The following is a 26,720-nucleotide window of genomic DNA, read 5'->3' on the forward strand; positions in this document are numbered from 1 at the left end:
ATGTAGAATTCAAGATTATTTTCAGGAAGGACAAAGGTTTTCATGCTCCATAGGGGAATGTATTACCAGCCTCTGAACCGCAACACAACTGTTAAGTGCGCAGGTTGATATGTATTCCTTTAACACTATAGCTACAGAATATCCTTAAGCTTCAGTCACAACACTCAGTCCTTCTGACCTTTTTTATTTCTTCCCAGCGTATGCATGCAGCGTTTCCGATTTACAAAATAAAACTATTCTACTGTGCTAATGTTAAGCTGCCCAAATCCTAAAAGGAAAAATCTAGCATCAAGTGCATTAAAGGGTAATTTCACAAATAAATGACCTAATATTCTACTTACTTATCTAAGAGTTGGTTATTGGACATCTGATTGCATTTTAACAGCAATAATAATTTGTTGTAAAATATAATTTATGCTATCTATATGCAAGAGATGTTCAAAGCCCCTTTTGCATTAAAAGTCCCATATTGCAAAAAGCGAGAATTACATTTCATTTTGAATTTAAAAAAAGCAGGTCGGGGTGCTATATAAATAAAGTGAAGCTATCAAAACATTCAATCCACAGAAAACAGCACACAGCTCAAATTCAAGACCCGGGAAAAAGGGGCTTAAAGAGATAGGTGTAAAACAGAGCGTTTCAGACAGAGGGTGAATATTAAAACAGACAGTATGAGAAAAATATTTTTTTTCTAAATTAAAGCATGTAAACAAGTTCTAGTCCAAACTCCTGAACCTGATCATGGGCATAATCTGGACTCTTTAACTCTCGAAAAAAGAGCATCAGCTGTGATGTAATAATTCTACACGTCAGCCAAAAAGAAAACAAAAGTACAAGAGCTGGCAGGGTCGAAAGACAAATAGTGCCCTGTTGCTTCTATAAATGCTTTTGTTTATGTGCATGTGTATTGTATGTGTTGGTTGGGGGTCTCTATGGAAGCAGGTGCTGACACACGAGTGGAAAGTGTCATACCTGCTCTAATCCCTCTCAAACTCTGCAGCACAGACAACTGATGCAGGGCGTGATGTCAGCTGATGTGGACCATCATCTAAAAATAACTAAATGGTAATGGCATAGAATTGTTTTGATCATTATTGTGATGTTCACACTTAATTACGGGGTCATTTCTTACAGCAACTTCTAAAAATACTATTGAAAAGGGCAAGTTTTAGTAACCCCCCCCGGGTGATAGCCACGAGGCATTGTATGTCCTTGGTGCATGCTTTCTTTTTTATAGTTTTTTTCCCCCTGGAATTTAGAGTCAGGACTGCTTCATTAAATCACACTTTCTCCCTCTCTTTAACTTAATGTGAATCTATAAACTTGAACCAAAGTTTACACTAAATACGTTAGACTTCTAGACATTAAACACAGAAACATGCCAGAAGTTTCACAGGAAACACATTTTTATTTCTGAAATGATGGATCCTAAAAACAAAAGGTTTGTGAAGACACATCCATTATAAACAGGCTGTGAAGGTAAAGGAAGCCCAAATACCAACATATGTAAATATCAACCTTTTATTGGAGTGTACAATGTAAGAGTTCATTATGTGTCAAGCCTCATTGATAAGGCTTGCATCCATAGCATCTTAATTACCGAGTCACCTACAGACGCTAACATCAGCGAAAACATGTTTCCCTCTTGATATTTGACAAAAGAGTTCAGCTCTTACATCAAACAAGTGGCAATTTGTCTCTCAAAGACGTCCCCTCGTCTCCAAACTGTCAAACAGTGGGACAGCAAAACACCTTCTGACATTCTGGATGTTTGTTACATTGTGGTGAAAGCGTCTCTGCATTAACTCTCCTATAACCCACATACATGATAGCAATATTAGCATGCTACTTGTTAGCATGTGCAAATGCTCAAAACCCTGGAAGGCCAAACTTAATAGTTGATGCTTTAAGGAATAAGAGTTAGCAGTTACATTTGAAGTGAGACTAAAATGTTTGAAAACAAGTCGAGAGTCAAGTCAAACAAATGAAAAGTCAAATTCATTACCAATAAAATCGACTCATGCACTTTTGCTGAGCCTTTGTTTTTGGTCTGGTAAGACCTGTTAGCATATGCTGGCTTATGTGAGCTAACTTTAGATATTGCTAACTGTTTTATTGTTATAGTACGGTTTTAGCATTTAGCATGTTTCCGTAACTGTAGCTACAGTAGCTGCTGTTCAGCAAATTACAGTCTAGCTTTAAGAGGTGAACACCTGAATTCTGGTTGGTTAATAAGCAATGCATAACGGAGTCTCATCATTAGGCCAGAATAAAATAGCTGCAGAAATAGGTTACGTTCTCTAACTTTCACTTTGGATGTGATTACCACAAAAAAAGCTGATTTTTTCAAAACCTTTTTGAAGTTTATGTAACAGTTTGGGATTTAAAGTATTGTTTCTTTGTTACAAATCTACCTTTAAATAAGCACATAGCAAGATTTATTGGTAAATGTTATTAAGTTTGGATGAAATACTTCTTCTTACTACTACAACTACTTCATCTGACTTTTTGGTTTTTGGTGGGAATAACTGGCCACTGTCTGCGCTCTTTTTAATAAGTGATTCCTATAATACACCTCCTGGTTTACTAGTTAGTCAAGAAAACACTTGTTTGAACAATGCCATGAATCTAGCGTTTCTCCCTATACTGTGTCAGCACTTAGTGGCTACAACAGGAAAAACAATACTTTAGCTCCGCCATTTCTGTACAGTAACTTAGTAGATGGACCCATTATAAGCATCAGGCTAAAACTAAAATGTCTTTATTCCTCAAGCTTTACATGATGAATGTCCTGATTCCAACAAACAGGCATTTATTAATACTCTGTTTGCTATTGTATAAAAAGAAAAAAAAGCATGATTTCAGCTGAATCTGTAGTGTAATACTAACAAAAAAAACAAACACGTAGCCAGCCATAACACTGTGGGCTGCCTCCATGCGTGTAGTGGGTTAACGGTTAAAACTGCTTAATGTCCAAGTGTCGCTTACTGAAAGCATATGCATGTTCCATAAGGTTACAGACCTGAAAATGTCCTGTATTCATGCAGCGAGTCTCCTCTTTCAATCTGTGCAAAAATATAACAAGACTCAAACTCTGGAGCTAATTTACAGTCGACAGCAAATGAAACTAAATATTCCAAAAAGAGCATTTTTGTTTTTTTTCTCTTCTTTGTTTTAAGAAAATATGAGCGCTAAACTAGGATCATTTGAATAAGTAAAAATAAACTAGAGAGCAATAGGGTATGAAAATAGTATTTTTTTTCTTCCTCCTGACGAACAATGAAGACACTATGGATGAAGGATTTGTGGCCACTAAGCCTTCCCTTCAATCACCGACCAAAAGAAAGGAAAAACATTCAACTCTAACAGACAACTTGATGTAAAATTGCACGTGTCAATCTGGGGACTGAGAACACGGGAGAGGGACAGGGAGGGAAAATGTGTGATGGGAGGCAGCCGATATGAAGGACTGACAGATGGAGGTGATGAACATCAAAGAGTTGGGTGACGTGGGAGGAGAGAGAGATGGGAAAAGCAGAACACAGTTAAAATGCGAAAAGACAGATGGACCCAGACATGACGGAGATAAAGAAACAACAACCAAAGATATGAGAATGACATTTACAGATTAAATGAGGTATTGCACAGATTAATTAAAAAAAAAAGAAGCATAAAAGGCAACAAAAATATACAGCAAATTGATAGAACATTTACATTTAGAGTTTTGAAATTAAAGATTTCTTTTTAGAGAGACAAGAACTATTTTAGTGTCGTGATCATCCAGGAGTTGGGGATGGGGGGGGGGGAACAAAACATCACTAGTCCTCCCATTCATCATCATCCTCAAAGTCTTCCTCATCGTCGTCGTCGTCGTCCTCATCTGTGGAAGAAAGGACGCATGAAGTGAAAACAGCTAAAAAGGAGGTTGTTATAGGCGAGGGAATCATAATATGCACTGAATGAATTATCCCTTTATTAATCAAACCATGGCATTTTTCAAAGCACTTCCTTTTCCAGATCAAGTCTTGTGTATTTTTGTTAGCAAGAATGTCAAATGTCTCATATTATTCTGTCTGTTGAAGAGTAAACCTTCACCTTTGTATCTTGTGTGAATCAGAAATTTTAAGGGAAGACATTTTCCTTCAGAGAGGCTTGAAATAGAAAAAAAAAAGGAACCACAAGGTTTTTTCTGAGACTGATGAGGAAGTGGTGAAAGTCTCATTTATATTTTGGTGACAGTGTTTCACCTGACCCACAGTAAATGACTTAAAGTCGGAGTGCCTGTGACTGGTGCCAAGCTCCATTTGGGTCCAAAATTGAAGAGGAGAGGTAAACTTCTCAAAGCACTTGTGCGGTGCAATTAAACTTCCCAGTCCCCAGGATGGTAACTGTATTTATATAGCGCCTTTCTACCTTACCAGACAAAACGCTTTACAATGTAAAGCTCATTCTCATTCACACACATTCATACACAGATGGTGGCGGAGCTGCGTTGCAAGGCACTGCCCTGCCCATCGGGAGCAACTTGGGGTTCAGCGTCTCGCTCACGGACACTTCGACACGCAAAACGCGAGGAGCCACTCAAATTAATCGCAAAATAATCAAGATTTGTTAAGTTTGAGTTTGTTATGCTTGTTATAGGCAAATCTCAATAAAATCTTTTCACAGCGTTGATTCCATCAAACGACAATAAAGTATCATATTGAATTATGGCGCAGCCCTATAATAAGCTAGTCAGAAAGAAATCGAATGTTTCAGTGTTTGTACGCACCTGAAGAGTGAATGGCCTTGCTCCGTTTCTGCATCACCTCCATCAGGGCCCCAACGATGCCTGCGTCGGGGGCCGGGGTGGAAGGAGCTGAATCTGTGTTTTCATCCCTCTGTGAAAAAGACAGCATGAGCATGAGTGAAAGCACAGGACAAAGATAAATAAATATATGTGACTGAGAGGTCGTACCGGTTTAAGTTGGATTCCTTGTCGGATTTGGTCCAGAAGTGCGTCTCTGCCGGTGCTGCTGGACACTGGCCTCTCTTTGTGGTCCACCTTCTTCAGCTGGGTGCCCTCTCTGATTTGACTCAGCAGTGCATTCTTGCCGATTGATGGTGGACCGCTGTCCCCTCCATTAGCCTCCATGGGCAGCAGAGGAGCAGGGGGTGGAGGGCCAGGAGGCGGGGGAGGAGGAGGGGGAGGAGGAGGTGCTCCTGGAGTTGAGGATGAGGGAGGAGGAGGTGGTGGGGGAGGTGCCACGGAAATTGAGGCATGGGCTGGCGGAGGGGGAGGCGGGAGAGAGCCTCGGCTGGGAGGGGGAGGCGGCGGTGCGGACATGCCCGGTCGGGACGGAGGGGGAGGAGGGGGCGCAGAGATGGGAGCTCTGGAGGGCGGAGGAGGTGGAGGGGCACCTCGCCCCCTGGCGGGAGGAGGGGGAGGAGGGGCTGAGCTGTGGTGTGGGGGTGGGGGAGGAGGGCCGCCGCCTCTGGATGGAGGAGGGGGAGGAGCTAGAGAAGAAAAACAGAAAAACTTGAGGTTAAAAACAGAGCAAAGTTATAGTCATCATCACTCAATGCTCACACTGCAGATTTGATTTTATTTCATCTAAAAACCTTGTGAAAAGATTTCACAGCACATCCGTCAAAAACGCTCATCAGTTTTGCTAGTGTAAATGCATCATGCAATTACATCACGCCCCTCGGGGCAGTCTTCTCACATGTAAGTCATGTCCCGTTATTATAAATAACACACCAGTTGTTGTCATAATGCCCGGGACTCAGCTAATGATTCAAATACACAGAAAAAAGGAAAAGAGCAAACACTGACCTTCAGTAACTGCAAAAACCTCACATGCTATTATTCCTAAGTCACACTATCACACTAACATGACATGCACAGTCATGTCACAGCAGATCATGCATAGAAACCTACCACTCCACCTGGGAGGATCTGGGGATAAAACCACCACACGAGTTAGACTGTCTTAAATTGACAGTTACCCTTTAAAACTTAATTTACATGGTCAAGTGACTATAAATGACAGTAAAGTGGCTTTTAATGTAGACTTCTCCAAGCAGAGTTCTGGGCTTGACTTTTTTTTCTTATCCTTTCCAAAAATAATGACGTAATCCCTCCAATTCATTTTTGCGACTTTGTCTCCTGCCTTTAAAAAAGCCTGTTTACTGAAAATCTGTATCCCCGACGGTGCATCTGCCTCACCTTGTCTCCGTAGCTCATTTTTGACAGCTTCTACGCCTCCTTTCTTCTCGATGAAGTCGTAGATGACTTTAGAGGTCTCCTTGTCTTTCAGCTGAGCCTCGGAGATGCCGCACATATCAAACAGATTCTTCAGCTCTGGGTCCAAATTATTCAGCTGAAGAAAGAAAACAGAGATTTAGGGTTAATTGTATGAAATAATTACAAATCCATCTCAGAGAAAATCTCAAGTCATCATCAGCATCATTAAAAGAATAGGGGCCCTCCCCACAGTAAAGAAAACATACTGGCTAAAATAAAGTGGCTTGTTTCATACGTGTTCATGTACATTCCTGCACATGAATCTCATCCCCTATATGTTAAGATCTGTGATGTGATTTCACTGGTTTTAATCTGTATTTATAAGCTTTGCAGATCAGTAACACATTATGTGATGGACAGTCATGTTCAGTTAGGATTAGAAGAGACGTTTGAAAAAGCAGGCACTTTTTTTTTTACACTGGCTGTTAGCAATCTATTCAACCATTTTGACTGGTTCATTCAGGAAAGACTGCATCTGTGAAAAGGAACCTTTCTTTATCATGTTACACTTTGCCAAGACACTTTCAGATATTTATATAGCTCAAAATGAGACCACAATATAAGCCATTATGCTGCCACCTGGTGGTGTGGGGTAGCACTACAAGGTTGGCATCAATGAATAAAATTAACAAGTTGGAATAGTTTGGGTCAGGGCTTTTAGCATAATTTGTTACAAAAGTTCCCCCTTCAACTGCTTCCGTTTTTCATGTTGTACTCTGTTGCCAGCAGATAATACAGACAAAGCCCCAAATAATACAGCACTGTGTATTTAAAGGGGATATGTTATGTTGGTTCTCAGGTACATAATTGTATTTTGAGTTTCTACTAGAACATGTTTACATGCTTTAATGTTCAAAAACACATTATTTTTCTCATACTATCCGTCTGAAACATTAAGTGTTACGCATGTTTCACAGTATTTATATGGCACCTTACTAAAAAGAAATACAATATGGGACCTTTAATTTTACAACTCTGTTGTTTTAAGATTCAAGATTCAAGATGCTTTATTTATCCCCAGGGACATTATTGTGCAACAGTTTCAATACAAAGGTGGGAAAGGATCAGAGTGACAATGAGCTAACATAATCAAATCAAAATAAAGCTAACATAAGTAAATCAAACAATAACTAAATGTGACGGAGTGCAACAGACATTGTGGTGAAACGTAGGTATATACAATATACAACAATACACACCGTGCAGTTTAGCAGCAAGCTGAAATAAAATAAGTGCAAACTAAATAAGTGATGAGGAGTGATCATTGATAAGATGAAATAGCTAAAAAGGTTAACTGTGCGAAACGACACATCCTGGTGCTGTTACAGTTCTTGCCAGATTATGATCCTCATCTTCATATTTTATTGTAATACTTGTATCGTACCACAACAACTGGTCACTGTTTATATCCATTATTACCATCATGAATTCAATTGATCAAAGCTCCGGGCTGTGTAAAGAAAACTACAGACTTTTTAATGTGTTTGATACTTTGCTGGATTATTACTTTATCTACAGTATAAGGAATCGAAGAGAAAAAGAGAAAGAAACTTAGCTAAAAACTCTAAAATACATAGCATGCTTATTTGTGAATACACTCATTTGCGCTCAGCCTGAAGATTCGAGTGAGGTGAGCAGGCTTGATCGTCACCCGTTCAAATCAATCTAAGTCCTTGAAAGCATTAACTTATGAAACCAAATCATCTGAATTTTATTCTTTTTTTCATTTACTGACAGACTAAGTCCTCTGACCCGTATGATCTCTCATAAGCATGATCCGGCGTACAGCGTAATTACTGATGATGCTTTTTGGGAACGAGTCCATGGATTATGCAGATGCAGGTTGATTCTCTTCCCTCCCAAATCTCCTTGTGTAACACTCCCGATGACTTGGCCACGCAGCTCGGCTTAATATTTTCCAAGCCGATATTAAATATGGAAAATCTGTCTGGAAGAGGGATGTGTGACTGACCACGTTTTAAGAATATCTAGAGGTCACATACTCCCGACGTGTAAAGACACACACACACAAACACTTCACATTCTTGTGTTGCACTTACATCAAAACCTGTGTTTGGATCCCATCCTACATGCCCAATGTGCCTGTGAGAGAAGCGAAAGAGAGGGTGTGAGATCACATAAAAGTAAGCAGAAGATACATGTACACCGCATTTCCCCAAATAAGACAAGCTAAAGTTCGATCGACTCCTGCAAAATCCACGTTGAACCAGATGGCCCGCTGTAAGCTTGTAGTATCTCATTTAAAACTATGAGAGCTGCCACAGACTATTCCTGAAAGCACAGCACAGATTTCCCGGCATTACCGATCACACAGTATAGGATTGGTCTCTGAATGAAGATGGCCTGGATTAATACATCACCAGGATTCACCAGTCCTTATATGGACAAGAGGGATATAGGACTCTGGGGCCAACATGTCATATGGATAACAAGAAACTCAATGACCTATTAGTCACGTAGTTGTTGTACTCTGGGTTCATTTTTACAAATGTTTGATCTGCATTTGTATCTTGATCTTCATAGAATCACTACAGAATAGACAAATATACTGTCAGGCAGTATAAGAACTTTGTTAAAGGATAAACTGTCCAAGTGAGAATCATGAACACTAACTTATAATTCTATCATGTAGCGCCACCTATAGGCAAAAACCTGCAAAGTTTGCAGTGTCACCCGAATGGACATGTGCACGTGTGTTTTACAGTCAACAACAATGTTTATCCATCACCCAGACTGAACCCCACCCTACTTGGTGCACATGCCGACTCACTGGAAGTTGCTCGGTGTGCCGATGTCTGCCTTGGTCAACCTCTTCTTCTTCGCCTTGCCCTTTTTCTCCCTCTTTTGGAAGGACGAGTGCACAATGTTGTTCACCTGAGAGTTGTTATGGTAACGATGAACATTGCTAATCTCTGGGTTTTTGATGTCGACGGTAGCCATGGGCAACGCTGGGCCTTGAAAAATCACAGAAAACAAAGTTATGGTTATATGTTTAACACAGCACGTGGAATACAAAGAAGACATGGGGGAAAACACTTCCCACTAGATCTCACGGAGTACGAGTACATTATAAATGTTGATTATACCTTCTTTTACATAAAAAGGGCTTTAGATTATTGCTGTATCCGATTCAATATGAACACTATGGTTCAACATACTTTTGTGTGAATAAACAGTAGTACAGATAGATCTTTTTTGGACACACTGAGCTGTGATTACGACACCACTTCTTGAAGGGTTGTAGACGCTTAACCATGGTAACCCATGCCAACCTCAGTTCTGCCAGCATTGTCCGATAATGCTATAATTACTGGAAAAGGTAAGCAACTCGTCTAGCGGTCGCAGATGGAAAAAAAAAGAAAATCACTGATTTTTAATCAGTAGAAATGTAAATTGCAGTGTTATTAGCGGTTACAGTGCTGTCTTGGTTGCTCTCAGTTTGTCTGTTATGAACGTTGTTGTCACTGCATTGCATTGTGGGATATTTATGCAGGGGTAGTGTCCAGTTTTTGCATAGTGTAAAATTTCACTGATATTCATTGCTTTCGTACATTAAAAAAAAAAAGTCACATACTGTTTTATAACAAGCAGAATTTTAGTTTGGGATTGTCTGGCATGTGTGACAATGCAAACATGTTAACTGTGCCACATTTCATTAAGAGAGAAGAAAAGAAAACTTGTGTACAGGATGAAATGCAAAAACACAGGGTTTGCCAAGGCCAGTAGCCTTCCATCAGTTATGTAATCCATTATTTAATCTGCGTGTCACAGAGAGGTCTGGCCATTCTACTGTATTTGTGTTTGTGGGTATAAAAATGGAATAAGTAGGGTTATAGCATAATATCAATACTTTAGATTATTTGAACTAAATGACACAAAGTGAAAGGCCGATACTGAATTAAAAATTATTACCACAGCTTACACTGCCTTTGAAACACAAAGGTCTTCAAATCTGTTGTAAAACTTGTTTTGTCAGTTTGTTGAGCCTACTCTCCTCTCCAAATGACATTCATTCTGAATGAATGAATTCACGTTTACAGATGTCTCAATCATCTAAACTCAGCTATGAAAACGGATATTATTTTATTTACTTAACTTTTATTTATCTAAGAAATCCTGATTAAGATATTAACCTCATTAAGGGCTGGCATTGACAGGTAGAAACAACGAGTTACCAATCTGACATAAAATGCCAAAATATATCTGGGAGATTAACATCACATCCACTTTTAACTGCAATAATGGAGAACACGTTTTGTGTTTGTACAGAAATGCAAAGAATAGAATAGATCTTTTTTCAAAATACATAATTTTTGGACTGGACACAGGTGGGTCCTGGACATGACACTTAAACTGCTAACTAGTAATCATTGAGGAGACACTAACAGTAACTCCAACATGCAGCCAAACAACATGGATTTCAATGGACAATGAGAGGTACCAGTGCCTCAGCTGGAGCACATACCTTTAACACTCTCACTACAGGGACTTTTAGGTGTTTTGCTTGGAGAAGGCGAGGCTGACCGGCTGCGTCGCCTTCTCACCCTGTCCCAAATACAGCCACCATCTCTTACTCCGCAAGTGCTCACGCTGACACCGAGAAGCATTTTGCCGACCAAGTTGTGTGCAGGCTCTTCGGGGGGAATGGAAAGCTGAGCGGTCGGGTCGGAAATAGGTGGGTACAGTTCGTCCTGAGGGAGAACCAGGCAGTGCAAAGAGGACAGGCAGCTCCCTGGGCTCAAGCGTCCGCCTCCTGCTGCTCCTCCTCCATTGCCTTCACAATTGAGTTCCTCAGAGGGAGCAGACAGAAAAGTGGTGCAGAACATCATCGTATCAGCTGACTAGGCATGAGCAATACGGTTAGATAAAGCTCAGATGGAGACGCAAAGGAAGATCTTGGTTTCAAAGTAATTGTTGGAAAGGTTTGTGATTCAGAATGGGCTGATCTTAGGCGTTCCAGTCAAGAAAGTCAAGTATCACATCCAGGAGAACAGGGACAGACTGCTCACCGTGAAGGACTTCCTCTTTAACCCGAGGTAAAAAAGCACAATCCACTTGTTGCCTTGTTTCAGAAAAGATTCCAGTCTTCTCAAGGAAAAGGTTTCTTCTGTGCTGAAGCCTGAAAGCCAAGACGATCCCAAAAGGTTTCCAAAACACCAGCATAGAAAATAAGCCAACTTGTGACGGACTTGGTGCCACAGTCTGCATTTACTGAATTAACATCCTTCTCAGACATCTGGTGGAGTTTACACGCATACTGTCTGAGCTATGAAGGCAGACGTCCAGCAATGCCATCAGAAGGGAGACGTTCTTGCCAACATTTTGCCAGCTGAGAGCCAAAGTTTACCCTTCCTCTCACATTCCTTCCATCACACCAACAGTTTTTCTTCTATGCAAATTGTTCACTGAATTTCTGTTTCCCTGTTTTATCCATCTGTCTGAGCTCTGCATATTTTGGATCTGTTTTGCAATCATTTTCTATTCCCTTAATTTTCCATCACAGCAGGGAAAACTGTCGGATTATCTTGCTCGGATTGGCTCGCTGCGGACGTTTCTCCGCCCATCTCCACCACTACAATCTCCTCCCTCTCCCTGCAATACACACAAACGGATCTAATCCCAGCAAATCATTCTGGATTTAGCGCTGTATTTTTATGTAACCATTAAAACCCAACCATGCGTAATCCCATGTTAATCTCAGGGGGTCGTGGGGGGGTCTAAAACATGATAAATCTGCAGAGTGAGAGAAGTCATGAGGAAGGCAGAGCGATAACGGCAGACAGAGAAAGAAAGAGAAAAGAAGAAAAATGATGACATTAAAAGCAGAGCAAAGGGGAAGTAGGGGACAGATGATAAGAAGGGGGGAAGGGCAGCAGGAGAAAAAGGCAGAACAGACGGAAAGCAGTAACCAGACTGGAGATGACAGACAGTAACAAGAGCTATGATGCGGTAATGGGAAGTGAGAGTGAGACAGATGGAGAGAAGAAATTCCTGTGGGAGGACAAGGATGACTTCTTTTGGAAAGGAACCAATTCACACAAAAGTTGCACTTGTTCAGAAACTGAAACCATGCATGACAAATCCAAGAAAGAAACCGGTTGAACATATATGCATGACAGCATAATTAGGCACAGGTAAATGGATCACATTGTCTTGTTAATTCTCCTTTCCAGTAGGTAATCTTAAAAAAAGAACATAGAAGCAGAGTCCAAAAATAATCAGAATCCTTGGCTGTTGAGTCGACCATTAACCCAAAATGGTTCACAGGGCAGCTCTGACTTACAAGGTGGTGTAGGTCATCTCACATAAAAGGATATGACCACAGGATGACCCGAATTAAAGCATGAACAAATGCTGTTAAGATGCTCTGAATATGAGCTTCAAGTAACGTGGAAATGTGTCATTTGTGTAGCAAAGAACTCTGCAGTCACAGCTGCAGGTTCACACACGCACAGATAAATATCAATAAGACAGCTCGGTCAAACCCAGCTCTCTGTCAATCCAAACCTGGCTCCCCAAACTTTGTCCACAAACAAATGTGTGCATATTCACAAATGTCTTCCATCTGTTTAGTCATCGGAACATACGGAGTGAGGGTCAGGTCATGAAGGGCACGTAGTTAACAGATCAAGACTCCACTACAGGGCACTGTAATGTTATCTTAGGGTGTGTGCGATTGCACTGTAATAGCGTAATGATCAAATGCTTGTCCTCCGAATTCACACATGATTTCATTCATTTTGACTTTAAACATAATATACAAACCAAAAACAGTTATTTCTTAAGTTCAGAATCCTGCATTAGTTTTCATGTCATGTAGCATGTTTATGAAGCTTGTTTGTATTAGGGCTGCGCGATACAGCTAAAATCTTCTATCGCGATACACTGTAGGTCATTTTATAAATCGATAACGATATATATCACGATAAAGCCTTTCTCTGTTAATTCAATAAATAAATAGTCTATATGAAATAACACCCATTTTTGTGTACTCTTGTGAATTAAATTCTCAAAAAATGAAGAGTATTTTCTTATTTTGTTAAGAACTTAAGTGCAAAATAATCATAACTTGCATGCATCAGAACGTAAAAGCGTTGTGTAAATGATGCAAATATTGCCGTAAAGCATCTCGGTTGCTGATTTTTTTGGCATTAAGATAGAAACGATAAAGAAAAATACACACGATAGGCATTTTTATATTGTTTTGATAATATTTAGCATCATATCGCCCAGCCCAAATACTTAATAGTCAATTTTTTTTCTGCTGTGTATTGCATTGTGTGTTTTTAGTATGTATGCTGACTGTTTTGACACACTTGTTTAAAGTTAATATGTTGTATGGAAATGGAAAACGGCTGATGTCTTACTAATTAATGTAAATACATAGTTTGTTATACACATACATTTTACTAATAGGTTAAAGGGAACTTGTCCTTAGATAATCAGTTTTTTTTTTTTCCTACATAGAATATGAAATGTATGCTACATAATTTCCACAATGTTAGGAAAGAGGTTTACACTTCTCTTTTGTTTATTTCTAAAGCTACTGACAGGAAACGGTGGAAAACATACCATTTGGAGGGTCGCGTCTCTTCTCTGTGAACACAAACAAATGCAATCGTTACAATCGTGTGCTGAGCAGTGGGGCTGTTGTTAGTGAGAAGCGAATGTGTGTGAGTGCGTCAGAGCGCAGATGTACGAAGAGAAGAGAGTTTGTTGGTTTGGAAGTGCGGGGCTCGGCAGTGTTGTGCATGTGTTGCACAGAATGGAAAGTTATTTGGAAACGTTGCTAAGCAAAGTGTTTGGTAAGTGTTTTAGGAGACGTTAATCAGACGTTCTTACACACCCACACATGCACACAGACACACACACAAATCCAGTATTATATTCATACATAAAGTTGTAAAGGACAATACACACATCTCTTGTTCTCCTTCATACACACACTATTTAAAAAACTGATGGCTTGAGTTTTCCAATCGGTGAAGGTCAAACAGAAGAAATCCTGAAGATAAGATTAGGCACCCAACGCAGAGGGCTGAAGGGGAAAAGATGAAAGAAGGATCCATATGAAAGGTCAGGAAATGACCGTCACAAGAGGAGGAAGGAGGAATGAGGAAGACGGAGGATCTTAATCAAGCAAGTGGTGATGAAAGTTAAGCCACTAATAAGTTTAAAGATAGCATCTGCACTGCTTTACATAAACAATGTGCTTTCAATTGACTCCTCAGTGTTTGTAGTCTGTGGGGGTGAATGCAAACATTCATGGCTCATTTCCTTACGTAGATAAGACAGAAGCTATAATGCAAAACCAACAAATTTAAAATGATAGTGTTGTGGTCCCAAAGTCTCATTGTTGGCGCTGGATAAAAACCATGTGAATGTTGAGCACACTTTATTTTAACAAAAGATACATTTCTCGATTGTCATTTTAGTATTACAGTATCTTAGTTAATAAAAAAGGGAAAAATGAATGCCGTTAATACAACATGTTCAGTTCATGACACATCAACTCTGGACATGTTATGCCCATGAGGGATGAAGTCATTTTGCTTGCTCATTTCATTTGAAATCTGAATCTGTAGTGCCCCCCTTGGGCCAGTCAGTATTTTGTTGGTGTAGATTGTTGTGACACATCCCTGAGGTTTTCTAATTAAATAATAATCTGGTGATGTCTGAAAGACAGAGTTGTTTAAGGTCACATATTTTGCTCTTTTTCAGGTTCATACTTGCATTTTGGGTTTCTACTAGAACATATTTTCATGCTTTAATGTTCAAAAAACACATTCTTTTTCTCATACTATCCGTCTGTATATACTTGTATTCACTCTGTTTGAAACAATGCATTTTAGCACTTGTCTCTTTAAGCCTCCCTCCCAAAAAAGCCCAGTCTGCTCTGATTGGCCAGTGTTTCTGGGTCTTCTGCATTTGCTCTCTCTGCGGTTCTGCACAGTTTCTGAATACAGGCTGTGTGCATTTCTGTGTGGATTAAGATTTTATAGTATTTATTTAGCACCTAAACCTGCTTTATAACAAATAATAAAAAAGACATGGGGATTTCAGTTTTTAGACCTTCTGTTCTTTGACTCTGTAGATTTCATGAGCACCTTAATGACTGCAAGTTTGAAAATGACGACGTGTTAAAAAACGGTTCTACTGAGAAGACATTGCAGCAGATCAGGAGAAGATGTATAGTAAACAGACCCAGGCAAAAAAATCCATAACCATTTTCAATACATGACAGAGATGAAGAACTGAGTTTAAATGAGAGAAAGCATGAGTCTCGAGCCTCAGAATTCATTTTCATGCAGAGAAATTAAGACATTTTTGCCCAGTTCTGTGAGATTGAGAGCTGTAAAAAATGACAGGTTTAGAAAGTAATTTTGATCTCGTGCTCACACTAGTAAAGCCATTAACACAAGATATCAATGTGCTAAACGTGTCATTTTTTCAGCGAGTTATGTCAGTAGGAAGGTTTGTAGGCAAGTAGGCAGTAGCAGCAGTAAGTTGGTACCAGTTTTCCTCTGTCTTCTCCCAACAAGCTCCGTCACATGGCTACGGAAACGCTTGGTCTCCTCCTCACTGGCAAAGTTCAGACCCACTTGGCATGTCTGTAAGCACACACACACACACACACACACACACACACACACACACACACACACACACACACACACACACACACACACACACACACACACACACACACACACACACACACACACACACACACACACACACACACACACACACACACACACACACACACACACACACACACACACACACACACACACACACACACACACACACACACACACACACACACACACACACACACACACACACACACACACACACACACACACACACACACACACACACACACACACACACACACACACACACACGCACACGCACACGCACAAGCACACGCACACACACACAAATATATAAATATACATTTGTTAAGTCAATTTATCTCGACCTAACTAACTGTCTAATTTCCTTGATTGAATTTCTAAACCTATTTCCATGATGTGTACAGCCCCAGCCTTATCACCACAATCAGCTGTCCCACATACTTTATGGTCTGCCGGAGTCCGAGCCCTGACTGTACCCACCAGCTAAGATGTTTGCTCCACAAATAAAAGCGTCTTGTCATGATAAGTGCCTTAGATGTGTGAGAGTTTCTACAAACAATGTTGTACGACGTAATGGGAAGAGACGTCAAAATGTCTTTTGGTGGGCAAAAATAAGGGCGAAATAAGCTTGATAGAAAACATATTTACACCCGTGTCGTTGAACACAATCATCTCTGATTCTGTGATCTGAACCAAATATTTGTTAAAAAATAAAAAATAAAAAATGTCAAATCCACCTTTTGATTCCTGGGAGCATTTGCACCAGGCCATATTCTGAATGTGTCAGTGCAAGTAGGGCTGGGTATATACTTTTATAAACTGAGCAAGTATTGAAAAATGCCTCGTAAAATGGGATTTATTATATTCAGGAACCGCAATTGTAGTCAAGATACTACTGGTTATAAAATGTATGATCAGCCGATCAGTGTTTTCATTTTAATATTAGGTGTCTCTGATGTAAAGACCTGATTGCATGAGAGGACACTGCTGTTCATTAATAATACTATTCCCATCCTTTTGGGCTGCATTTTCCATGAATACATGAAAATTAACAATAAATAAAAATGTAGGAAAAGGATTTGTCTGTGACTAAATTTGAGTGCTGATCTGCAATACAGCTAGGATCTGAAATAAACAAGCGAAAGCAGCAGAGAAGAAAACTCACGTCTCCAGCAAATGTGATGAAGTAAGGTTTGGGGAGGTAGATGCTGAAATTGTTGTACAGCTCCTGTTCAAACATCATCTTACCATCCTGTGGAAAAACATAATGATAAAGATGAATGAATAACGTGAATAAGTTATCAGTTAGTACCATAGGTAGGTTAATGGTATAGGTCTTAAATGAACAGACATCCTACAGGTTCCTCAGTGTGGCTATTAAAATATAAGGTCATGCATATCAAATGGCGGTACACCCACGCTGGATATTAACTGTGGCGAGTACCATCATCTGCCAGCTACTACAGTGATGAACCATAATAAGTGTGAACGGCATATTTAATTACCTTGATGTCCAAGACCCTGATGAAGTAGGATCGTAGGGGGTTGTCTTTGACCAGACAGGCCACCCCGCAGCATCTCTTAGTCCAACTGGAGTTCCTATCTGCTGTGAACACCTGGACCACTGCTGAAGACAGTGACTGAAATAAAGAGAGAATCACACTAATTCTGTGTTTGCTAATCGGACAATACATGTAAATGTATGTCACAAGGGTTTTAAGCTAGCACACCATATGAGGGCACTAAATTAAAATGAACACTGTATAAACAGAATATTAACTTCCTATTCCTATTTAACTAATAAACTGATTACAAATTCATGTAGGTTGGTAACAACGTAAGCTTCAAGGTTTCCCTGAACTTGCTCTTCAGGATTTAGAAAGTGTTTGGTTTGTTACTTTCGGGCTACAGAACAATTATGTCGGGGCAAGACGGCGGACTCTATGGAAGAGGCACCTCTCTGCGTGTAGATATAAGCTCATTTTAAGGTAACAAAAACCCACTTTTTTCCCCAGGAGAAAAGATACTTATTAATATTATATTCCATTTAATGTCTACCAATAGATCGTCCTAAATGCTACACAGTGGTCCTTTAAAAGAGATACATTGTACATCTTCGCTTGTAGCTAAGTGGCCTATCATCGGATGTGGGCAGAAAATCAGTTCGGTAATGAAGAAACTGGACTCATCACGCTCCTAACAATATTCCTACAATAATAAGGCAGGCACTGTGAGATGTGTTAGAATAAGAGGAATTGATGAGGAGAGATGAATAAAAGTGCAGTTTTGTGGCACTGTAAGAACAGGGTGTTAACACAGAGTTTACGCACAGGCCAGCACAGTTTCCAAACAAGAACGGTTACATCCTCGACTTGCTCTGACCTCAATCATAAAAGAAAAATCAGTGGAATGATCTGAGTGCAGCTGTTCACACATGTTCCTCCAGCTAAACTGCCTGAGCTTGAGTCAGTCTTTTTCATAATATGGACCAAAACTCACAAACAGGAGCACATTTTAAAACTAAAGCTGTCTAATATGGGCCAAGCAGCAAACGCAGGCTAGGACCGATGCCTTTGATGCAAGTGTGCCGTGGGCAGCACGGAAGTCTAATAACATAACTGACTGAGCAACGGGGGTGACAGTGACTCTGTGGGGGGGTCAAGTTGCTCTGCCCTGCAGTTGTCAGAAAAGAGTCCGTCAATGCCAAATGGCTGACAAGCAACGCAGAAATATGACTGTGAGAAGAGACACATCCACGAAGCTGAGTGAGCGCAGTGGGAGGAAGTTAGACTAAAGAGATGAGACGGGTCAAAATGAATATTTTACACAGCATTATAACAAATCTGTTTAAAGAGACAGTTGATCTTGACATGGGGGACAGCTAGTGCCTAGTCATTAGAGATACATAAAAACTGACAAGTAATATCATAACTAGTTTGAAACCAAGCCCCCCCACCACAGCGACTTGCTGGTTGATCCAATACAGAAGTGCCAAAAAGTGCGGTTCACCGAGTGGCAACTAGCGGCAGGTTTCATAATAGAGCAGTTTCACATTGACCCCCATGTTATATAGGCCGTTTTTCACAGCATAATTAAACAGATTTAAGGCCTGGTACAAAAAAAAAACCCATTCTAGTCTCTATGTTTAGGTCATATCTCCATGACAACACTAGGGGGGTGAATTTTTTTGTTCCTAGCTGGTTTTTATTTTATTGGAGGTTAAAGTTTATGAATAATAAGGGGAGCCTCGGAGGTATTCAACAGCAAGATGGACGTATCTTCCTCCCCCCAATGTCACATGCATACCTTTTTTTGGTATGAGGCGATGATGATGATGATGAGGCAGAGTCAAAGTCTGACAAGATGGTGACTCCCATAGGCGAGTATAATTGGATCAAGTTGAGAGAACGGACCCTGACGGGTATGCTACGCCCATTTTTTATACAGTATGTTTGAAATGCTGCTTTAACATTTATCACTGAAACATACTTTATCTGTATAGTTGTGTTTCTCGCTGGGGATGCAGTGGGGTCAGAGGCAGAGTGTCAGTCTGAGACTTACCTAATAATATGCGCACACTCACATACACTGAGGAGCACACCTGCAGCACACACACACAGACACATCCATGATCATAAGACCAGATAAGACTCCCACTGGTTTTACAGGGCTGCTGCAGGGGCTCACACTGAGGGGTCCGGGTTCAAAGTCATTATCACACACATGAAAGCAAGCGCACCTACGAGGGAAATGCCTGGTGATTGTTTGGGCTTTTTCAACTCAATAGTTCCAGGAATTACTGCAAACTTCAATACAACATACGGAGACCTTGAGTTTAATGCTATGTTTGACTGAAAAATATTAAAAATGACTCAGCCGGTACAGCTGTAGAATAAACAACAATAACATGAGAAATTCATGTCCCTAGTTCTAATACTGATGCTTGCAAAAGTACAGTGTTTGCCTAAAGTATGACTGAATACTGCACACAACCAGCAGCAGTCTCAAGGCTTGTTTGACAAACCTGAAAACTTCAGGACAATAAACTCCACCCCGCTAGTTACTGGCTCACCTGAAGGCATTACCTCAGGAGCATGTACTTTCTGAGCGAAGGAACTATGATCCAGGAACCAAAACTGAAGTTAAAGCCCCTTTCACACATGCACTGCAATCCTGAACTTATCTAGACATTACCCAGAGGTAACAGGTTATGTCTGAATCCACCAGCTCCCTTGTATAAAGTCAGTGTAATTCCCCATGTGTTGACCTGGCAACACTGAGCTCAGTACCATCAGCAGGAGCTCCCACTGATAGTCCCACATCTCTCCAGCAGGAAATATAAGATCTGATCTCTCACTGACTCAACGCAACCACAGCATGTCATAAAGGAAGTTGAGTTTGGGGCCACGTTGCATGACTTAACATTAATCCTGCACACAACACAAGCAACACGAGCACATGCGGAGGAGCGGTTACATCATAGCGATGCAGTGTGAATCAAGAGTATAACCTCACAGTATGAATGACGCTGAAGAACATATCAGCATTACCAGATTTTAAAACTATGTTGTCAGAGACGAAATTTGTCCTTCAGCGTGTGCAAGATATATTCCTCTTCATATTTATGCATTCAGTCTCTCGTCAGCATTACAGCCTTTGATCATTTGGATTTGGTAAGCTAGCTAAGAATGAATAAATAATATGAATTCTGCTTTCTGAATTCCTTTCTAACAGCGACTGTAATGGTGTCCGGGCTCTGAATCCTTGAAGTTTCATCTGCCCATGAAGCGCTGATTGTTCCTGACAGGTCTAAAGGCTGCAGGAAAAGGAAGACCGTCTATGGCGTCATCAAAAACCAACAAAATCCTGGTTACATACACTCTCTCTCACAAATTAATTCTCTCTCTCATGCACTTGTTCTCAAACACGCCGAGTTATTCTGCACCTATTTTCTACACATTTCTGCTACAATGATGAAGATCACACATTTACACTCAGCATTTGTTGAAAGCAAAACAAATAATCAGGCCCAATTGCGAACATAACCTTTATGAAATGAGGAGAGTTGCAATGTCTGTCTCTGTGAGTCTAGACACTGACTTAAAGAAGGGAGACTTTTATTCTGAATGCATTTAAAAGAGTCAGAGGACATTGAGGTTCTGTCTCTAAAAACTGCTCACATCTGCAAGCAAACTATAGCTGACGTCATTTGAATGCCGTCCATCAGCCATTTGGTCAAGCTGTTCCGTATTGGCACAAATTAGGTATGATGACACCTCTTCACAAGATCTTCTGGAAAGAAAGCGGGTGAAAAGATGGGAAGGAGTTGAAAGAAACAGAAGATAAGGATAAGTGGTAAGTGGCTGACGCAGAGAGGCAGTTTTGTAAAGAAGAGGGACAAAAGGAGAGTTTAGATGTAAGAAAGGGGAAAGTGAAGTACAGAAAAAAAAAGAAGAACTGAAGGAGGAGATCCAGAACTGGATTAGAGGGGCTGAAGGAGAAATATGAATGACTAGTGTGTGGTGTGTATGATGGTGGTGGTGGTGGGGGTAGGTAATGTGAGAATAGGGCTGATAAAGGCTCATTTATGCTTCTATTTTGTGCGTAAATAGAGATGTGCGTTATCAATGTTCTAAACGTCACTGCTCTCATGCTTCAATGCGTCCTTTACGGACCTATCCTTGCTGGAATGAGGAGATTCTGGAACAAAAAAACACTGACATCTTGATCTCAATCTGGACAGAAGACGCAGTAGCAGCATTCAAGAGTTGAGAAGTGGAGGAAAAGCATGATGTCGTGACATGAAATGAAGTCATTCTCATCAGGCTTTCCAGAGCCTTTCACTGAACAATCTTACAATTACCTGTCAAACTCTTAACATTAAAAAATGATCATTTAATTCTGCAAACATATGTGTAATGCAGGACAGATAATGACTGGGACCAGAAAATAATAGTTTTATTTTAATAGACACCAATGTTACTTTTTAAATGGGTCTACCGGAAGCCGTATTACAGGGGCGGGACTTAGCAGACCTATAAAAAAAGAGGAAGGAAGGAGAGAAAAGGGAGAGAAAGAGGAGATAGAGGAGGAAAAGAGGAGTCATGTTCCATTTCTCCAGTACAAATCACCAGGAGGCCGACCACGGGACTTCCTGTAGGACAGGACTGCTGATCAGGCAGTCTGCGCACACACACAAACACAAACACGCACATGCACATGCACACACTAACACACAGTGTGAATTGGATCTTTTCCATCGTTTGCCCAGTTAGACAGTGTTGCTGATGGTGAAAACAGCAGAAGGAATACCAATGAGTAAAAACCGTGAGTAGGACCACTGTGTATGTACCTGTACAAGCCCAGTCTCTGTTACTCAGTGCGTGTATGTGGCTGCATTACTGCGAGAGTGAAATACTTCCATGGAATTTCTAAAATATGATCCAATTAGTTACACATTTACAGGAATAAGTTGTGCTACTTTGAACCCTCACAACAAACATGGTGACCATAAATGTCATGTGTGTATTCTGAATATATTTTTGTCGCGAAATAATGCTACCTGCCACACTTTGACTTTGGAGAAATCTAAGATTCAATCTGAGATTCAAATATATATGAACTTGCAAATTCGTATCGCTCATAAATTACAAACGCATCACAATATAAAGAGGAAAACAAATCAAACTAATCAATTCTTAATTGTTTGAATTAAAACTTGCATGTTCATAGGCTCATGCAAAAAAAAAAAATTCTGAGTCTCTACTAGAACACGTTTACATGGTTTAATGTTAAAAAAACACATTCTTTTTCTTATACGGTCGGCCTGAATACACCTGTATTCACTATGTGTCTGAATTGCTGCATCGTAGCACTGGTCTCTTAAATCTGATCTTGTAGGGAGATGCACTGGGTTACTGTCCCTACAGTTCTATGAGTACTTGTGGAACAGTTTATTTTCCATATAAAGTAGGTTTACGTGTTTTATGTGCAGGACAGGACCAAAAGAGCTCTTGTGTCCCCTTTTCCTCCCAAAGTGCTGAATAATAAATTCCCTGATTAATATTTGTGAAAAGGGTGAAACTGTGATATTTCCTATGACAATTAATCGCAATATCAAAATCTCGTGCCCTGACATCCCTGCGTGTGTATCACTTGTGGACGTGAAATCGCCCTAAGAGTTCAAGCCGACACACAGGCAAAGAGAGCTCAGCTACTTTCAATGAATTAGCTAGAATACAATCAAGCCTTTTACAGCTAGAATGAATCAAGTCTACTTCAGCTGCACGCCTCCAACAACAACAACAACAACAATACAAACAAAACCAGGTAAAGGTGACTGATTCTCACATTTTATGCCTGATAAGTGCGTTACATAAGGCCTAGTCACTCAGTCAGCTTCTAAATCACTGGTGGGCATTCTAATTAGACTGGTGGGCGAGACACACAATGTCCGTCTCTTCCACTCTCTCTCTCACACACACGCACACACACATATACACACATTCTGCCTCTCCCAAACTCTCTCTGCATGCAAAGACGTGTACAGACACACAAGAGTGTAGGACTGAGAGGAATGTTACTGATTCCACGTCTCTGTCACATGCTGAGTGACACAAGGCCAGAATGCCAGAGGACCGTCGTCATTCGGATTTTTAAACAGGTTAGGTGTAGGAAGACACGCCTCAGGAACCTGTGAAGGAGGAGGCTGGACATCCCGCCATGTGATCGCATACAGGCCTGACACACACTGTGCCGTGGGACAGGAAATGTAGCCTTTCCAAAGCAAACATGGGTAGACACACAAGAAAGCTCACACACACCAAGAGCATGACTGGTACACTACAATGAAGTTAGGCCTATTAACACAAAGAGGACCAAGAGCCAATTCTGTGTCACTCAAGCACACCACAGTTACTCTACACAACTAGATTAAAGTATGATCACAATGGGGAAGTGACAGAACAGGCTAGGTCAAAGTCTGCACTATGCAAGTACAATGCAGATTTAATTTATTAACCTGACACCTTGACTATAAACATGTTTTATCTGTAAAGGCTATCAATAACACTGTGAAGGTGTGACATTTTTCCAGCTCATATCACTGGGTGACAGCGTTTCGACTTAGCAGTTATGGTCAAGGGAGTACAACAATTTTAAAGATCAGACAGAAACTGTGTTGCTAAGAGGAAATTTGAAAAGATCTCCCACCCTGCTTCTCACTCGAGGTCTTCTGCACACACTCCTGGTTGAAGAAATAGGCTGATTTAGCAAAAGCCTTCAATTTTGACGGCAATATCAACCAACTTAACGGTGAAAGACAAGTTTCATGACTACTTTAAAAGGTGGTGGTGATGCACACAGCATGGACTAAATGAGCCTAAGGGTCAAAATTGTTTTGCATCAGCTGGCCGCAAGATACTTCTTACAATGCTGTAGAGGCAACCACCTATACCACAGTGCTCATCAACTGCATGTACATTACTATATTAAGCCTATACTGTCTACTTGTCTGTCCAATGCCCTGTTTAGTTTGACAGGACAACCATAATATGGATGTAAATCTATTTCCCAACAGGTAAATCTTAGCAATATTTGGCTGTGGTGGCCCTTAGTCACATTAAAGGTGCCATATTGTTTTTGTTTTTTTTAAATCATAAAGCTGATCAAAGTGCTATATAACTACTATTAAAGTATCAAAATGCTCAAACAATAGAGAGCTGCACACAGTTTGTATTACAAAACTGTGCCATTAAAAAGGCTGTCAGGACTTCTGTACAGTTGTGATGTCACAACTTTTTTTTAGGAGGGGGGCTTAAAGAGTGAGGCGCTGAAACAAAGGGTGAATACAGGTGCATTTGGACAGACAGTATGAGAAAAGTAATGTGGTTTTTGAACATTAAATTGTGTAAACATTTTTCTGGTAGAAACCCCAAAAATATCCCAAAAATGAGAATAGTACGGTACCATTAAAGCCACTCATTCAAAGTTTGATCTGTTAATATCAGCTTTACCTGCTACAATTGTTTGTTTTTGATTAATATTCAGATGTAACAGACCATGACGAGTATGGTTGAAAAGGGGGCAAAAACCTGTCACACAAGACGGACCATGAAGGGGAACAAGCAAAAATGTCTTCCTTAAAAGTGACACAGTGCTCAATGAGAACATAAAAACCCGTCAGCTGAACGGTGACATGCGTTATGTAATATCAGACTATCTCACAATACTGAGTCGTGACAGTGCACTACTGATGTTGGGCTATTCTCACACTGCTTTCTCCTCAGATTTTGTGACAGACAAGTCTTTGCATTAGGACGACTTCATCCTCATTCTTCTTGGTGGACACACACTTCCCGAAAACAAACCAAGGTTCAGCTATGTTATGTAATGCCAAAATCATTGCACGGCGCTGATGGATTTAACAGCTACAAAACCCAGACCATTAGCTGCCAATTGCTAGGCTTACTGCACTCATGGTAGGTTGACAGCAGTCGGTATTTCCTGGGTGATTTCAGGTGTGTCAGGGCTTTAAGTGAAGGGCGTACCAGTGGAGGCCTATCCGGGCACTAATTAAACTTGCTGTCGCCCAAATGTCACCGTCCCAAACACAGTCGCTTGCGCCCACAGCCCTCGCTCTGCTGTCAAAACAAACCTCTCCAGTTAGAAGTCAAGTGTTTCCAAAAACTACAGGCCACAAACGCACCTTTTTACACCTCAAAGCTGGCCGTATCCCCCGTCTCGAGACAGGAAACACCGTGCAAGTTAGCTGTATTAGCTTTTTTCCCCCCTTAGCCAGCTATCATACAACAATTTGATGGGGGGACAAACTTACCATGCATTTCCTGCCAAGGTGGTTAAAAAGGCTGTCGTTTTCCTGCGGTGTCAGTAGTATGGACCCGACATTTGCTTGCCGCCTTTGCGGCTGGTGTCCACTCATTATTAGAGACCAATTTTATAAAGTATGCACCGACTGTAACTCGTTATATGAGATCCAAAAAGATACATAAACAATCCCTCGGTTCATCCGTGGCCTTTCCTCCGGACCCCCCTCACACCGGTTCGGTTTTATCCCGGAGGTCCGCAAGACTCAGGTGCCAAAAATGTACGCCTTTTTAGGGGTGCAGTGCAACGACCCGCTCCTCTTTAAAATAAGGTCAAATTGCTGCGACTGAAGCGAAGAAGGAAAACAGTAAAAAGTTTCCTGGGAAGTCTGTCCGCCTGAGATCCCAGAGCCAGCTCCATCCAACATGGCAGTGTCGGGACGAGTCCACTATCTGAGAATAGGGGTTCACACGTTTCCTTAGCTGTGTCCCACATATTTACCAAGACCCAATGTTGGCACGGCAAAAGATGAGACGTTTATTTTAAAGGATTCCACTATGTATTTATATTCTGGTGTCATTTCACTGAGTAAATTATGCTTAATAAAATGAAAATTCTCAGCAAACTCCCCCATGGAGATGGTTTAGTCCTGCCCGCCCGTGGCTTTTATGGCAGGAATGTGTGCGAGAATGGGAGGAGATACGAAAAAAGGTGCAAGTTGGGAAGATAATGGCATACAATTGTCCTGTGAGAGGAATTATTCAACTGAAAATTAATCCAGAGCCAAACCTACAATTTAAATGAACACTTTAAAGCTTAATAGGTGTTATCAAAAGAACCATGGAAACTGTAATCCCCCCTCTAATGATAGTGATGTGCTATTTTATTCTTGAAGTCAGAGAGGTCAGGTTCAACTACAAAGCTGTTATGTGGGCTATGATTTC

General features: G+C 40.7%; 1 protein-coding gene across 2 annotated transcripts; it reads right to left on the reverse strand.

Annotated features, from left to right (window-relative positions):
- Positions 1–1,411: 1,411 nt before the first annotated feature.
- LOC310962683 (actin nucleation-promoting factor WASL-like) lies at positions 1,412–26,168 on the reverse strand. Of its 2 annotated transcripts, XM_083935201.1 has the most exons (11): positions 25,787–26,168; positions 17,457–17,591; positions 17,117–17,203; positions 15,822–15,918; positions 13,880–13,903; positions 9,078–9,261; positions 8,347–8,389; positions 6,209–6,362; positions 4,958–5,496; positions 4,772–4,880; positions 1,412–3,880 (listed from the first exon to the last, which is right to left on the reverse strand). In XM_083935201.1, exons 1-11 carry the CDS (start codon positions 25,889–25,891, stop codon positions 3,819–3,821), a joined length of 1,539 nt encoding a protein of 512 aa, XP_083791327.1. In that variant the 5' UTR covers positions 25,892–26,168; the 3' UTR covers positions 1,412–3,818. The 2 variants fall into 2 exon arrangements, with proteins under 2 accessions (XP_083791327.1, XP_083791328.1); XM_083935202.1 differs by lacking the exon at positions 13,880–13,903.
- Between the last annotated feature and the right edge of the window lie 552 nt (positions 26,169–26,720).

This window comes from Echiichthys vipera (genome assembly GCF_963691815.1).
Source record: "Echiichthys vipera genome assembly, chromosome: 20".
Taxonomy (NCBI): Eukaryota; Metazoa; Chordata; class Actinopteri; order Perciformes; family Trachinidae; genus Echiichthys; species Echiichthys vipera.

Coding starts and splice junctions, on each gene's coding strand:
- LOC310962683 (XM_083935201.1), bottom strand. CDS start 25,891: ATGAGTGGACACCAGCCGCAAAGGCGGCAAGCAAATGTCGGGTCCATA. Junction 13,904..15,821: donor GAGAAGACAGAGGAAAACTG/GTACCAACTTAC, acceptor TTGTGTTCACAG/AGAAGAGACGCGACCCTCCA. Junction 5,497..6,208: donor AAATGAGCTACGGAGACAAG/GTGAGGCAGATG, acceptor TTTCTTCTCTAG/CTCCTCCCCCTCCTCCATCC.